The sequence below is a fragment of the Gymnoscopelus braueri genome, assembly GCF_963280865.1.
Source record: "Gymnoscopelus braueri genome assembly, chromosome: 13".
Classification (NCBI taxonomy): Eukaryota; Metazoa; Chordata; class Actinopteri; order Myctophiformes; family Myctophidae; genus Gymnoscopelus; species Gymnoscopelus braueri.
The window spans coordinates 20,921,049-20,936,837 of record NC_137615.1 but is presented as its reverse complement, the minus strand read 5'-3'; the positions used below and the strand labels follow the sequence as shown (position 1 = coordinate 20,936,837).

General features: G+C 43.9%; 2 protein-coding genes across 3 annotated transcripts in view; one reads left to right on the top strand and one right to left on the bottom strand.

Moving 5' to 3' along the window:
• The first annotated feature begins 5,403 nt into the window (after positions 1-5,403).
• plekhh3 (pleckstrin homology, MyTH4 and FERM domain containing H3) overlaps positions 5,404-15,789 on the top strand; it is a 41,256-nt gene continuing 30,870 nt past the window's right edge. For both annotated transcript variants that reach the window (XM_080446029.1, XM_080446028.1), the window contains exons 1-2: positions 5,404-6,049; positions 12,413-12,468. In XM_080446029.1, the coding sequence (XP_080302155.1) occupies positions 5,915-6,049; positions 12,413-12,468 (191 nt within the window). In that variant the 5' untranslated portion in view covers positions 5,404-5,914. The remainder of the gene's footprint in view (positions 6,050-12,412; positions 12,469-15,789) is intronic.
• Positions 15,140-15,789, bottom strand: part of mlx (MAX dimerization protein MLX) — a 63,383-nt gene continuing 62,733 nt past the window's right edge. The window contains exon 9 of the transcript XR_013934244.1: positions 15,140-15,237. The gene's annotated coding sequence lies outside the window, so the exon portion shown is untranslated. The remainder of the gene's footprint in view (positions 15,238-15,789) is intronic.

The following is a 15,789-nucleotide window of genomic DNA, read 5'->3' as shown; positions in this document are numbered from 1 at the left end:
CCATTAATTGAAGACAAATCATTGTGGCAACGTCTTTCTTCTTGATATAGAATTGCTCAAAGTTGCTACTTGTATATGCCTTTAACTCTCAGGGTTGAATTCAGATGTTTTTGTTTGGTTGTTTGGTTGTTTTTGCATTTTCTATAACAATCACATGAGGACATCATCAATCTTTCTTTGTTCTCCAAAGACTGTGGCATCACAATAGCTAGTTAGTGTGTACACCAACTCAATATGAATACAGCCGTAATCATAGTTCTTAACAGGGGCTTTTGTAATAAATCAACAGTGTAACGTTTAAATGCTAAGAAGCCTCCTCTCAACACTGTGAATTTTCCTGACTTGTATGCCTCTACCTGTTTTTGGCAGTGCCAGTGGACAGGCTCAACCAGTGCGGCAAACTGGTGTGCTGCAGGGTTGCTATAATGAAGCCAGGCAAATGGGGGTGTATGAGGGGTTAACTGGGGCTAGAGGGTCATAAGTTGAAGCTGGGAATGTTTTCCCTAGTCTGCCGTGCCTCTGACACAAGCCTCTGTGCCACAGTCCCCAGGAACAGATGTGCCCACAGCCAGGGTTAGAAACTCCACCCTCATGGAGGAGTCACTAATACTGGTAAACATTGTTCCGGAGGCACGTTACGACAGGACAGGAAGCAGTGGTGTAAAATAACTAAGTACACTTACTCAAGTACTATACTTACATACAATTTTGAGGTACTTTTACTTTACACCACTGGTATTTCCATTTTTCAACACTTTCTCGCCTCTCTGAGGCAAATATTGTACTTTTTTACTCTGCTAGCTTTAGTTACTAGTTACTTTTTTCAGATTAGGTTATTAATGCAGAACCACTTAACCCATATTTTATCATTTGGCTTCATGAAACGATGTGAGCTTGTAGATCTGCTGTTTTTGAAAGATTTTGACAAATTTAAGTACTTTTACTTTGCTACTTTAAGTATATTTTGATTACTTTTGTAAATACAGGCCTTTTACTTGTATTTTTATATTGTGGTATTACTACTTTTACTAACCCCATCACATGGCCAGGAATCCCATTGTCTTTCTGCTGCATGATATAAAGATTAATTTGACAGCGCCTGCAACAGGAAAAGAGTTCTGTGATGTAATGTGTGTGAAGCCAAGGGCACATCATCCCATTTTCTTTGTCAGTCGTTTAACCGCTTTAACCCTGGCATCCCCGCATTGTGAGCTTACAGATCTGACTATTATCATTATTATTATTATTGTTTATAGGACGTAAGTGGTTAATTAACTATCAGCTCGCTGCTATCATATTACATACATACAGCTGAGCTTTCCTGTCAAAAACTATCCATATATGCAACTGGATGTTTCTCAGCAGGAACTTCAGGTCAAGTGGTGCAGTGGTTCAAATGCTCCACAGCAGCCCTATCCCATTACATGGGCCAATAGCCCTCAAACAGCAGTCCTCTGTTCACTAACCCATAGTTTAAACCTCTCTTGGATCTAAAGAGACAGGGTTTGGGGTGAGGGGCAAAGGAGATGGTGGGATGGCTGGATGAGGGTTAAGTTCAATGCTGGACACAGCCGTGAGGAATGCCTGGTTGAGTCATGGGAGGGTCACTGGGGGCAAAGCCCCATTTATACTTCGACATACGATAGAACATAAGTTGAGCATTAGTTTCTATCCTAAATCCTTACTTTGGAGATGTCAGATGAACTATGACATTGGCCTGTTCCGGCTCTGTGCACAGTGAAGGAGCATTTCATTCGATCAGCTCAATAACATTTGGAACGTGTAGCTGCGTATCAAATGCAACCGCGTAGGCCGAAATTGTGCTGTGCTCCTTAATCACATCAAAGGGATTTGATCAATCATCACCCCGCAAACATTCTAAACAGCAACGTGGTGTACAGTCACCCAGACATGAACCATGTCCATGCAGGAAGCTTCTTGGCAGACAAGGTTTCACATCCATTTCTGTTGACAATCAATCTGGTTCACCAACATAAGAGCCTTGCAGTCATGCTGGCTGCAACAGGATCCTGCTGAGGTGAAAACCCTGGAGAGAGAGAGAGAGAGAGAGAGAGAGAGAGAGAGAGAGAGAGAGAGAGAGAGAGAGAGAGAGAGAGAGAGAGAGAGAGAGAGAGAGAGAGAGAGAGAGATGAGGGGCTGCCAGCACACATTGCTCTGTCTCCGATCAACCTGACATGTGTGTCTTGACTCTTGCGTCTATTCTAGATCTCTCCTGGAAACTCCAAATGTCAATTTCTAAGGAATAGAGAGGGGTGGCAGGCAGGAAATGGGTGGGATCAGCCTCCCTCGAGTGAAGAAAAAAAGGGCAGGGGACAATGCTTTAATTAATACCTCGATCACAAGAGAGTGGGAGTGACTGACTGAACACAACAATGCAAGAGAAGAATAATGTCCTGATTCGATGAACCAGAAACACAAAGTTCATGATGTCTTTAGTTTTCTTTATTCTTTAGTCAGCTCTAGTGTGTCATTGGCTGCACCATGCCGCTGTATTACAATATACTGAAGCCATCGCTGTTGACTTTAGAACAGACACTTCCTCACTCTCCTCTCCTCTGGCTTGAGGCAACCCAGCCTGGCCTGTGCTCCTATACTGGGAGGCCCACCAAATCAGTCCCCCATACCCCTGATCCGGTGCCTCAACCTGAACACACTGTATCAGGTTAGCTTGTGTGTGTGTGTGTGTGTGTGTGTGTGTGTGTGTGTGTGTGTGTGTGTGTGTGTGTGTGTGTGTGTGTGTGTGTGTGTGTGTGTGTGTGTGTGTGTGTGTGTGTGCGTGTGTGTGTGTGTGTGTGTGTGTGTGTGGGGGTGTGCGTGTGCGTGTGCGTGTGTGTGTGTTAATGGAGAATCATGTGTCATCTCCTGGAAACCGAGAGGAGAAGAGAGAAGGGGATGGAAGAAGGAGCACCAAGGAGGGGTGGTGGAGGGAGAAGAGTAGTGGAAAGACCAAGAGATTGGGCGAGACTTTGTCAAAGGAACTATCTGAGTGTGTTTTTTACACTGAACACAGCAAAATCCTGTTAATGTAACTTTGAGAGAGCACAAACGGATCCATTTGGTTAAGTTTGTACTCTCTCAGAGTTACAAATGGATAAATTAACACACGATTTTACTATTTACACAATGCACATTTTCCTGTTTTTCAATGAACAATAGAGAGGTAGTCAATCTTTGGCAGCCTTCAGAATTTGGCAAAAACCCTATCGGGGATGTGGACGGTAAACTTGCTTTCCGCAGAAACCTTGCAGCTCTCTTGGAAACCATATATGGAGGGAGGGATTTTCTCTCTATCTTTTTTCCCCCTTTCTTTCTGTGTTACTGGCGTGGGCCGAGGGAGCGAGCTCTAAAAATAAAACATATGTTTCTGCAGGTCTGTGGGAGCTGTGGGCCCCCAGCATATTGTTTTGGGATATAGGGGGGTGGGTGGGGGGGAGATGTGGCCCAGAGAGAGACACTGCAGAGTGGATACAGACGGAGGGAGAGTTGGGGGCAGGGCTGCTGCTGCTGTATGCTCAAGACGAGAGCTCTGTCTCAGAGACAAATAATTGTAAATACACTGTAAAATCCTCAGTGTTACGTGTTACCAAATGTACACAGCAAAATCCTGGGTCCATTTTTACATTCTGAGTTACATTAACACTGAAGAGTTCACTGTGCACAATTGCTGTAGTGGTACTGGTCAGCCATTCTCTCTCATAACCACTGAAGACTTTTGCGGTGTGTGTGTGTGTGTGTGTGTGTGTGTGTGTGTGTGTGTGTGTGTGTGTGTGTGTGTGTGTGTGTGTGTGTGTGTGTGTGTGTGTGTGTGTGTGTGTGTGTGTGTGTGTGTGGGTGGGTGGGTGTGTGCGCACGCACGTGACACACGCACGCATGCACGCACGCATGCTTGTGTTATGGGAGGGTTAGTCTTATGGTTCATGTCACTGAGTACATCCCAGCTGAAAAGGGGCATCCATGGGGCTTTTTTTTCATTATTGAGCTGCACATAATGAGAGCTCAGCCTCGGTTGGCCTCAGGGAAGCAGTGGGGGAGAGGGTTCACAGTGTGAGGGGGACAGTGTACTTATGAATGTGCGCTGAAAAAAACCTACACACACTAGCTATACAGTGTCTGTATGTGTATTCTATTGGGAGGGGAGAGCAGTGGTTAACAATGTTTGGTGAGGAATGAGTTAAAGCCAGCTGATTGGTGTGTGTGTGTGTGTGTGTGTTTGTGTGTGTGTGTGTGTGTGTGTGTGTGTGTGTATGTGTGTGTGTGTGTGTGTGTGTGTGTGTGTGTGTGTGTGTGTGTGTGTGTGTGTGCGTGTGCGTGTGCGTGTGCGTGTGTGTGTGTGCGTGCTTGCGTGTGTGCGTGCGTTTGTGTGTGTGTGCGTGCGTGTGTGTGTCGGGGGGGCTTTGCACAAAGCAAAGAGCTGGGGAAATGAAGGGATGTGAAGGGAGAAAGGAGCGTGAGTAGTGCAGAGGGGGCTAGATGTATCACGTGTCTGGATTTAGCACCAGGCCTCCAACCTCCTACCACTGCATCTTTGTAGAGTGTTCAGCAAAGTATACACAGTGAAATCTTGAGTGTTAATTTAACTCTAACCCTTACCCTGAGAGTGTACAAATGTCCATTTGGTTACATTTGTACACTCTCTGAGTTACAAATGCATAAATGAAGTTGAAAACTGCAGGATTTTACTGTGTGTGTGTGTGTGTGTGTGTGTGTGTGTGTGTGTGTGTGTGTGTGTGTGTGTGTGTGTGTGTGTGTGTGTGTGTGTGTGTGTGTGTGTGTGTGTGTGTGTGTGTGTGTGTGTGTGTGTGTGTGTGTGTGTGTGTGTGTGAAAAAGACAGACAGACAGACAGACAGACAGACAGACAGGCAGCTCATGTTTAATACTCATTGTCTTCACATTGTCTGTGTTAATCTTGGTTGTTTTTCACATAAATATTTTTTGTTAAATACAACTGAAAATGACTAAATCACCACTCAATCTTAAGATAGATGTACTGAATGCTTGGACAACTTTTGTCAACTCAAGTCGACTTGAATGGAAAGCTGAGAAGGTCTCTGTTTTTTGTTTACTTCCATCTCTCCTTTCTATGGTGGTGGTGAACATGTATTCACTATCAGGACATAAAAGTTTGCCAGGTGGATTATATGAATTCGCATAAAAAGCTTGCCAGCCCAGGACAGGAGTGATTATCTTGTTAATCAAAAGGCATGTGATGATCTGTCAGTAAAGGGGGCGTGTCAGACAGGAGGCGTGTCTATCCGGGGCGTGTATGCGTCCAACCGGTTACAGTTCGTCCTTTGAGGCGAGGGGGGGCGTGTCGCCCCGCCCCGTTCTGTCTCTCCCAGTCAGATCCTGCAACACGCTTTTGTTCAAACTCTACACTCACACACACGGTCCCTCCTGCATGGATTAAGTACGCTTATATGTGTCATTTAGACGGCTGACAACTACATTATTATCGCCTTTTGGCTTCTCTTAGAGGTAGTATTCACTTGTTCTAATTTGTCTGACAGCCGTGCCATCTTGGGACTTCGTAGTTAGCTGTTTTTTTCGTTAGTTTAACATAAAAATATGGTGCGATAGCAAGGTGTCCTGACCCTGAACACACCGGGGAGTCCTGGAAGGAGACAAGTTCGGACAACTTCCAATCTGTGGCTGTGTTGCGTTTTCAGACTTAACACATTTCAAGGGCTTTCCTAAAAAGAGGCTTTTAAAGCCTCCTATGCTGCCTTTATTCGTGCTTCTCCTTGGATATCTATGGCGAGTAGTAGTGTGTCCTGCAGCTCTGGATTTACTCACAGCGAGCCGTTCTCTGAGACAACAAGACAGTGAGTGAATGTTGATGACTCCACGACCAGGATAGTAAGCAATCAATCGACCGTCTTCAGCCCATTTTGAATGCCTTTGCAGGCTCTCTGCTGGTTTCTGTGCTGCAGGCAGGGCTTCAGTTTGCTCGGACGGGACTATGGGGAGAAAGAGGAGGAAGAGTCTCTGGAGTTGCGCAACAAGGAGGACTTGACTTCCAATGGACGGGTAATAATAATAACGTTAACTCTCTCCACACCTGCAGCCTGAATGTTTATCATCTCCTAACGTTTTACATTTTCTATGTGCTGATTTGACATTGATCTTTGGTATATGATATTGCAGAACGTTAGTGTAGTAGTCTAATAGGCTTTGAGCCAATGCGCTTGTTGTATGCTTTTATTATGAATCCTGCAAGTCACTAGTGGTGGAAAAAGTACTCAAATGTTTTACTTAAGTAAAAGTATCTGCAATGTAGACACACTCTGACACAAGTAAAAAGTCCGGAATTCAAAATTATTTTAGTACTAAAGTATTGGTATCAAAATGTACTTAAAGTACGAAAAGTAGAAGTAGGCTGCTCATTATGCAGAATGTCCCATTTCTCAAGTTTATAAAAATATTTTGAAAATAGCAGATCTACAAGCTCATTGTGAGCTTGTAGATCGGCTATTTTCAAATGGCCGAAATGTAGTGAAGTGAAGTGTTTAATGTATGTTTTGTAATAATATTCAAAATCTACAAAGTAACCAGTATCTAAAGTTGTCAAATAATTGTAGGGGAGTAAAAGTACAATATTTAACTCTGAGATGTATTGAAAATTTGAAGTACTCCAGTAAAGTAAAAAACACCCCAAAATTGCACTTAAGTACAGTACTTGAGTAAATGTACAGTTACTTTAGTTTACACCACTGCCACCTGCAGTCTGAATGTTTATCATTCATCACCTAACTTTTTAGATTTTCTATGTGTTGATTTTACATTATGTTGGTATATGATATCGCCAGTAAAATGCCAGCAATTAAATGCAGAACATTAGTTTAGTAGTACTCTAATAGGCTTGGAGCTAAAGCTGCTGTTTGGTTTTATTATGAAACCTGGAAGTCACCTTCTGAACAATTTTTTATCACAAAAAAAGTTAATTACTGGCCAAACTACACGTGTGTTCACGTCACATTACATGCTGTTCTCCACACAATGACAAACTAAACATGCTGTTTGTGTTTTGAGGTAAGAGAGGTTGCGTCAGAAGCGTTTGTTGGCTACAGTCTCGTCCCCTTCTGGGAATGTGTCTGGTCATCCATGTGCCCATAACACTTTAAAGGCTGCATTGATGATTCAGAGAACAGAGTATGCTGTCCAGTGTTTACATTACATCCCTCTGCTCTTTGAGGCCTTGCACATCATTGAGCAATCCCACACAGTGTGATGCAAGCCACAAAAAAAAGACCAGTGCTGCTGAATTGAACTGAATCCTGTGCGTTTTGCCCCCCCCCCCCCCTCCACTCAATTGCAAACAAGACTGTGGCCTTGTCTTCTCTGTAATGTTAGTCATCTGATCAGGCAGAGAGTTCAGCATTGTCCACCCACTTGTGAGGGGGCATTGTTGCCTTGAATTGAGGTAACCTCTTTGTGTAGGACCCAATGTACAGTACTACTCCATGATGTATGCTGCAATCTCTGTGTGCCTCTTTTTACAATTTACTGTCACTGTATCTCTCAAGCCTTGACATCAGATTAGGATCACTTCTGGTGAAATATGCTTGTAAATTGTTATTCTTGGTGCACTGTCCAAACGCTCTGCCTAATTTGGGTGTTAACTTGGGTATGTTAGAGGTCTAGTCACTCTCCACTTCTGAAATAATAGGCTTTTATCATCTGATTAAAACTATCCCACCTGTACCTACTACATGCATACATAGGCTGCTTATCTATTTGTTGGCTCATGTCTGCTTGCTACCTACCAGCAGAACACCTAGAGATTTGCATGAAAACGTTGAGGATAGATAAGAATTTCAACTTTATTATCTCAACAGAAGTAGGCCTATAACAGCAACATTGTGCATATAAAAGCAACATCTGTTGCCCGTGGCTATCCAGAGAGGTGGCGGTGTGTATCACTGTTCTTCTTGGCAAACATCCCTGTCTTGATCATTATGCACCATCTGTCTGGCAGCGGTGGCCAAAGAAATCCAACCGCACTCCATATCCTCAATCAATACTAGATCATAGCAACATGTCCCAGTGGAGACGCCTGATGGCGTTTTAAGTAAGACATAGAGGTCTCATTCTCCTGTAACTTCCTTGGTTCCTTCTAGAGCCCGACCAATGCCAGATTTCTGGGTCTGATGCCGATTTTGGAGCGTCTTAGACCACTGATTATTAAGGATGTTTTGTTTTAACTAAAATTGGTTAAAAATAACGACAACTAACTAAAAACAACACTTGAGTCCTATTCAAAGAAGCGTCACGTTGTGAGTTTGTAGATATGCTATTTTTGAGGAATGTTTTAAAACTTTTGAAAATGTTCACGTACTGTATAATGAAATGCTCAAAATAGGAACACCAGGTTCAAAGTGGTTTAAAATTGAGACGCATCTGCTGCATAATTGCCAATACCAATGTCAAATAGATCAAATAATTGCCAATATCGGTTGGGCTCTAGTTCCTTCATGAAGATGCAACCCAGCCCCTCAATCATAAACAGAACCTCTCTTCTATTTTCGTCTGATGCCACCTCTGTCGACACCATCCTCCTCCTCAGGGGTCAATGTTGGGTTATGAATTGTGGACGTGTACTTTGTAGAAAGCAGAAGGGCTCTGCTGCAAGATGCATTTGGTTGATTGAGGGATGTAATTCAAGGCTTCAAGTTCAAGGTCAGTCCACACCAGTCTGTGCAACTCCTTGCAACCATTATCTCCAAATGGCACCAGTCTGGCAACTGGTCAGTCCACAGTCTCCACACCGCTGCAACGGTCTCTAAAACGGTTTTGTTGCAAGGAGTTGCATTGGTGTGGACTGGCCTTTTTTAAGTCTTTTCCAAACTACCACATTTTCACCGTAATGTATTTATTGATCATGTATTACTTTTCCCCATATACTTAAACAGTGCGTTTGTACTCCCTAATGGAAAGAAATCGTAGAGAACGCTAAATGTCCTCATGAAGAGGGTTAGATTTTTGTGGGGATAATACTTTAGTTCGTAACTGATAGCAGTGTATTATGACATGAATATCAGCTTGTCTGCTCTGTATCGCTGCTTTCTACCACATTGGCCAGACAACACAGATTATAATTACTGTATGTCTGTCTTGATTCCTAGCTGGTAAATGTTCAGACTATTGGTCTGTTCTAAACCACAGGAATTACATGCATTACAGTCCCTTCCTCTTTTGTCTAATCTTCTAATCATGCTACTTCCCTGGTAGAAGGAACTGCATTAGTCATTTATCTGTCAGAGATTGTTTCCACAGTAATCCAAGGTAGTAAACCGCCCTGTTGGGCTAATCTACACCCAGTTACTTGGCTATCTCTGTCTGAGGATATTGATCATTGGTACTTACCCCAGTGCAAATCGTGTTTCCTCTTGACCTATGTCACTGGAGTAGGCTGAATATCGTACGCTCTGTCAATACTTCATGCTGAGCCAGTAATTAGACCTCAGCTGACCCACTCTAAGCCAACACCATTAGTTATGTTGCCTGAAGGCCCTCCCTGTAATACACAGCACTGTTTAAGCTTTCCACGGTGTCAGTGCTGGTTGGGGGGTGGGTGAAGAAGACCGGGTATGGTAGGGGCTGGAGGGTTGGAGATGGGTAGAGGGTGGGTGGGGGTGTAGGATGAGTCCCAGGGAAAACCCCTCAGGGCACTGTTCCATCGTTTACTCAGAGCACCCCCCCCCCCCCCCCCATTACATCCAGTGCTTGACAGGCCACATTGTCAGACAGCAGGTCAGACCTCCCTCTGTGTGTGCTTTGGGCTACCTCTTTCTGAAATAGCCATTTAATAGGCATTTGCCTAGCTGCTGCCAGGGATGACCGCAGCGACCCACCAGTCTGGTGGTGTCTCCCGTGCCTGGGCCATTCCAAAATCATCTACCACAATCTCTCCAGCATCATTTCCCTCTCTGCTGCCAGAACATGCCATGATTTGCAGTGACCATAGTACCAAAGCTAAGGGCAACATAGTGTATACCCTTCTCCTTGCCAGAACTCTCACTGAGGTTGGAACCATGAGTCAGTTCTGACGCTTGGGCAGGCTTGGCCCTCAGAGTATGAGGGAAGTTCAGAACCTTTGCCTGCATGTTTACAGTCCTCATTCAAAGAAACTGCTTTCCAACAGCTGCCCAAACAGTCACACGAAGCTGAATGCCTCCAGTGTTGGGACAGCAGAGGCACTAATTTTAGGAGAGGACATCCGTCATTCTCTCTTGCCTTTCCACGTTTCCACTGAAACTTTATTCAGCTTTTTTTGCAATGTGAGCTGAGCTCAGATTTACCGCCACGCTGCCACCAAGTGCCCAGGTCTGGGCAGCTGTAAGTGTGGAACGCCGCAATGCATCCTGTTACCAAGAGGAACAAGCGGGCACAGTCCGGCTAACGCTGACAGCGGGTCCTATTAACCGGCTACTGCCGCCCTCCGTCTTCAGAGGTGTCACGGTACGTTGGTTTATATTTGGTTTCCGTTGCGTCCCTGCCTCACCACCTCCAGGCCACACATCTGGTCTTCAGGCCGACACTGGCAGAGCCCAAGCATTTCCTCCTGGTTACTCAGCCTCCCAGGAGAGCTGCAGGGGGAGAGAGAGAGGAGGGGGAAGACGAGAGCGGAAGTCTGCCACGGAACGAATACATCACGGCATCTCTTTCCCTTTCCCTCCAGTTTGGAGTGATTCATCCCCCTGTCCGTCCAAAGGGGAGAGTCTTTGCCAGAACTCTGCATTGCACGCTATTCCTGTTACCATCACATAGCCCGTTAACTTGACTGGGGGAAAAAACTGCTTTCTGAAGTTTTGTTTTTGTGGAAAGTACTTAACAACTTCTTCTAATTAATTGTATCTCGAAGCAACTTTGCATTTAGTGGCGTCATTAATTTGTCTCTGCCAGTCAGTGGTCTGTCTTAGTTTTCTTGTGTTGAGTGAGGATGTTGGCTTGGCTAAATCACTGATGCAGGACAGAGCCAGGAGGGAGAGCCTTCCAAACCAACCTCCATTCACAAATCGCTTTATAACACCATTCAATTCCTGCCAGGCTAGTTTAACATTTACAGTACCTCTCTGGTTAAACGTTAACTAAATCTCATTAACCACGCTCTTTTACTTATTTGACTCGGCACATCTGCCATAAAACCACTCCACAGATTCCATACGAGTAGCATATACTGTACATTTTCAGTTCATGTTTTATTTAAAAAAAATTACAAAAAAAAAAGCGTCTGGCTGTTTTTGCGAGTCCTATACTTAGGCCAGTTTGCCCAGTAGTAAAGTGTGGTGTGTGTGTGAACTGAGCTGAGCTGTGCTGGGCCCAGAGCTGACCTGGATAGTGTTTCAGGTATAGGCTAGGCTGCAGCGGCCACAGGACATTGGCTTAAGGTTGTGGCGGCTCACACAGAGACAACAACGCCGGCCACGGGGACGCACGGCGCTGCCGTGCACGCCGGGAAATCTGTCCAAGTCGCACACAGGCGAGCTCTGATGTCTGGCAGGGTTTTCCGAGGTCAGGGTGGGAATCTTAAGGGCTGGTGCGCTGTAAAAGGAAACCTCTTCCTCTCCATCTTCTGCTTCACAGGGGCATTTTGGAATGAAAAGTTCAGTGTTCTGCCCGTGAAATTTGATTTAGCTCGTCTGCCAGTGGGGGCCCTGTGTGTAGTCAGAGTATGCAGCCAGTCACCCCGATTTCCATAAGAAGCTGGACTGCCTCAGAGAGCGAGAGGCGATCATATTAGTTGCCGTATAGACTTGGTTTGTTGCCATATCGGCGATTTCTCAGACAGAATTTCCTACAGATAATGTACATTGGATAGGCTGTCAAACCACACTAGTGATCGCAATCTGTTGATTTTATATACAGTGTATATATACACCGTACTCTATTTTGTGTGTGTGTGTGTGTGTGTGTGTGTCTCACACATACATACATACAAGTAGATCTGTTGTCAGAAAACACATGCAACCGTGCGTGTTGGTACTCAATCTCAAAAGACGAGGCCTATTTTTAGTTAACAACCAACCACCTCATAGAACTGACTGTATCTGAATAAAGTGTTTTGGGGGTTTGCTGTTGGGGGGTTCGGCTAAAGCACAAAAGATTCCTCTGTTCTCCACTCCTGTGTTAAATGGGCCTGTTTTGCATGCCATATTTCTCCTGAGCAGCTCACCCTTGCAAGTGAAAGCCAACCATTACAGGAAAAGGGCAGCTATGTGTTGTGATTGCCAGCAACGGCTGCAGGCTCTAATGTAACATTAGCAATGAGTGTGTAAACCTGTTGGAGGGATCATTTCAGCTTGAGAGCTAGGACTGGGAACAGACTATTGTTTTTATGACATTATTATACTTTTCCCCCCGTTTACATTCTCTCTCTCTCTCTTTTGACAGGGTCCAACTGAAGTGACTGCTACTCAACCAACATGCACAGCCAATGGAACTAATGGGTAATAATCAAATAATAATAATTGTATTATTGTCACAGTATTTTTCTTGTCACAGTACATTTGCACATAGGTGAAATGAGCCCACCACATTTACCCATCCAGCTATTAGGAGCAGTGGGTGCCATTAATACAGCACCCAGGGAGCAGTTAGGGTTAAGTGTCTTGCTCAGTGACACTTTGACACATACTTTAGACCTCTACCTATTCAGCTATGGCTGCCGCGGCCATAATACATCTATTTATTTATACAGTTTCAAAGTGCTTTACATAATTAAAACACAATACGGGACCTGGGAAGTAAATATTGAAGACGATGAATGCTTGAGGATTTGATCAAATGTAGGCAGAGGTGTTGGAGAGGCTAGAGGAAAATTCACCCTAGTGTAAGATACTATTAACACTACATGACACCAGTTAGGCTTGACAAAATGAGAATACCGTGTCTGATAATGTATGTGTTGGAAGTGTCAGGATGAGGTGGCAATATGAATACATGTCGGGCAGAATTAGCCGAATGGTGAAGGAATAATTAAAGAGATGTGAATCTTAAATGAATGAAAACATTGACCTTATATGTCCACTTAATGCAGTCTGTAACTGTTTCAGCCTTTTTATTATTGGGATCACTATAATTGTATTTATTTTGCATTTATTGTAAGGAAGGGCTGTTTTCTAAAATGGTATAGAAGTGGAAAGTGGATAAAGAGAGGGGCGAGAGACCTAAACCTCATTCGCACTTGCTTGAAATGCCTGTAGTTTACTGGTACGAGACCTGTGCCTGTCGGGCACCGGCCTACTTGGGAATGATGCAAGTTGGAAACCATGAAAATAGGGAATGCAATACCCCACCCTATTATGCAATACCCGCTATACCCGTTGTCATAGCACCCGTTTTAACCGTCTGCCTGTTTCCCTTTTATGCCCATATGGAGATCTCTATATCTGTCTGTCCTTTTATGCCCATATATCACGGCACCCTGTCTAATCAAAACTCAAAACGCAGAGCGTCACTATAACGGTACCATAATGACAGTGCGTCATGATAGTGCTTACCTAAGAGACATTAGTTCTATGAACAAATTATTGTTCTATCAACAAAATTCTTAAACTGGTTATATCTCTCCATTAATTAATAGCCACCAGATTTCTTTAGACCTCAGAGAGGGATTAGAGGTATGAAGTTTTGCATCTCTTAAATCAAGGTACGTTGGTGTGGAAAGGGGCGAGAGCGCGTGCACGTGTGTCTGTGTGTGTGTGTGTGTGTGTGACACAGCAATCTGATCGTACAGCAACCTGATGTGAAACACTTGAATGCTTCCCAAAAGAGCAATGTTGGTGTAACTGTAGGAGGTTAGCTGAAATGTTGTATATTTTTGTTTAAATGTGGCCAAACAATTCATTTAGGGGTCCTAGAAAGTAAGGGAGAGAAGAGACGCTGATGATTATCAGTCTACCAACCTGCTGATGGATATTTATTGTTTTTGTTCATTCCATATACATATTGTATCATCCCCAAATGCCTAGTTTAGACACATCTTGTGCAAATATGAAGTGCTGTACCGGTAATTTCTTGTGGGAACAAGGGTCATATGACGGTAAGAAGGGGTGTGACTGTGAATGACCCTGCCTATGCCAGCAATTTATGTTAATTTCTTGCCCGTAAATATACTGGTCTGACTAGTAGTAATAGACTAGTGTCAACACAGCTAAAGAGACATGGTGAGTTCTGTGTTTTTCCTTTCATACCCCCAATTTTTAGGAAGTATCGCTTCCTTGTTTTATACTTTAGAGTTCCTCTGTGCACGGTGTAATTTCTACATTTAATACCAGGTTAGTGCATGTGTCATCACCAGTGGCCAATTCTCAATATCTTTTACTTCCTTCTACAGTGAGAACATTGACTCATGGGGTTTTCGCCACATGACACCTCGCCTGACCACATATGCATAGATCATACTGTTACTGTACACACATGCAAACACTGACAGATGACCTTATCTTCCTGAGCTGCGCTGGTTGGTGTTTGGTGGTGTTGTGATATTCAGTCATTGTGTAGCGTTTACAATATCCATCCCTGTGATTCACTCATTTTGGCCTGCATTTGCTCATTAACCTTGGGGCAGAATTTGTGGGTGCCAGCGATAAATTAAGATATTTTCTCTTGTCAAATCCCAGTGACCAGTCAGAGTACCAAGGAGTAGGGCTGTCACGATTATGACATTTTACTTAACAATTAATTGTCGCTCAAATAACTGCGTTTCTGTTGTTGAACATGGGAACATTATGAATACAAATTACATTTATGTTTGGCTTATAGGGCTTCGTACACAAAAGGTGCACAGGGTAGATATGACAAATAACTTGCATAATTCAATAACTTTATACTTATTAAATAAATAATAAAGATGAATTAGTGGAAATGCGTTTTGAGCTTGTAGATCTGCTATTTCCACTATTCATGTTTTTTTTTTATTCCACTATTTTTGGACATGGAAATGACTATGACGATTAAGCTAAAAGAATTCGGGATTATCTCAAATAATGGCGATTAGACAAGTATATGTAATAATTATGACAGTCCTACCAAGGAGTTGTTCTACTCACATTGGTACACGTAATAGAGCGTGCCAACGTGTCGTCACCACGGGGGGGCGAGGCATTGGGCGTGGCATTGGGCAATGTTAAGTCAACCTGGTTTTTACCCCTCAAAGATGTCCGCAGCTACCAAAAGACACTTGTTGACGCCCCCTTCAGGATTTTTGGCACGCTCTATAGAACAGGCCAACGCCATCCAGCTTGATGATGTGTGAGAGATTGAATCTCGGAGGTTCACCATTTTCATTACGTGATTCAAAACCGGCAGTGTTTCTGTGAATCACATCAGTCAAATAGTCACACGTTTTTTTTTAATACATGTGAATGCAAAGGAGATGAATGGCTTTATATAGAGGGCTGTGATCTCTTACAGTGTTGCAGCAAGGCAGTATATCTCATCTCTGGAATCACATGTCATCCTCATCGCTGCCCTTGCTTGCCCCTCACTCAAAATCACTCCATCTGGTGGCTCGCAGCACAGACAGCCGATGAGTCACAGCGCTGCGGAAAGAGTCCGTAGCACCAACTCTCAAGGACAAGAAAGCAGTGGGGGGTGCAGGCCTTCGGGGCAGGTCCATTATGCTGTAATCCAATGGGACGTACTGTCTTGAGAGAGAGAGAGAGTAGGAAAGGAGGCAGCCCCACCCAGGGTGTAGCATGGCTTCTACTATAACTGGACTGTGTGACTCGCACTTCGCACTTCAGCAACACTCCAAGAAAAGGTGT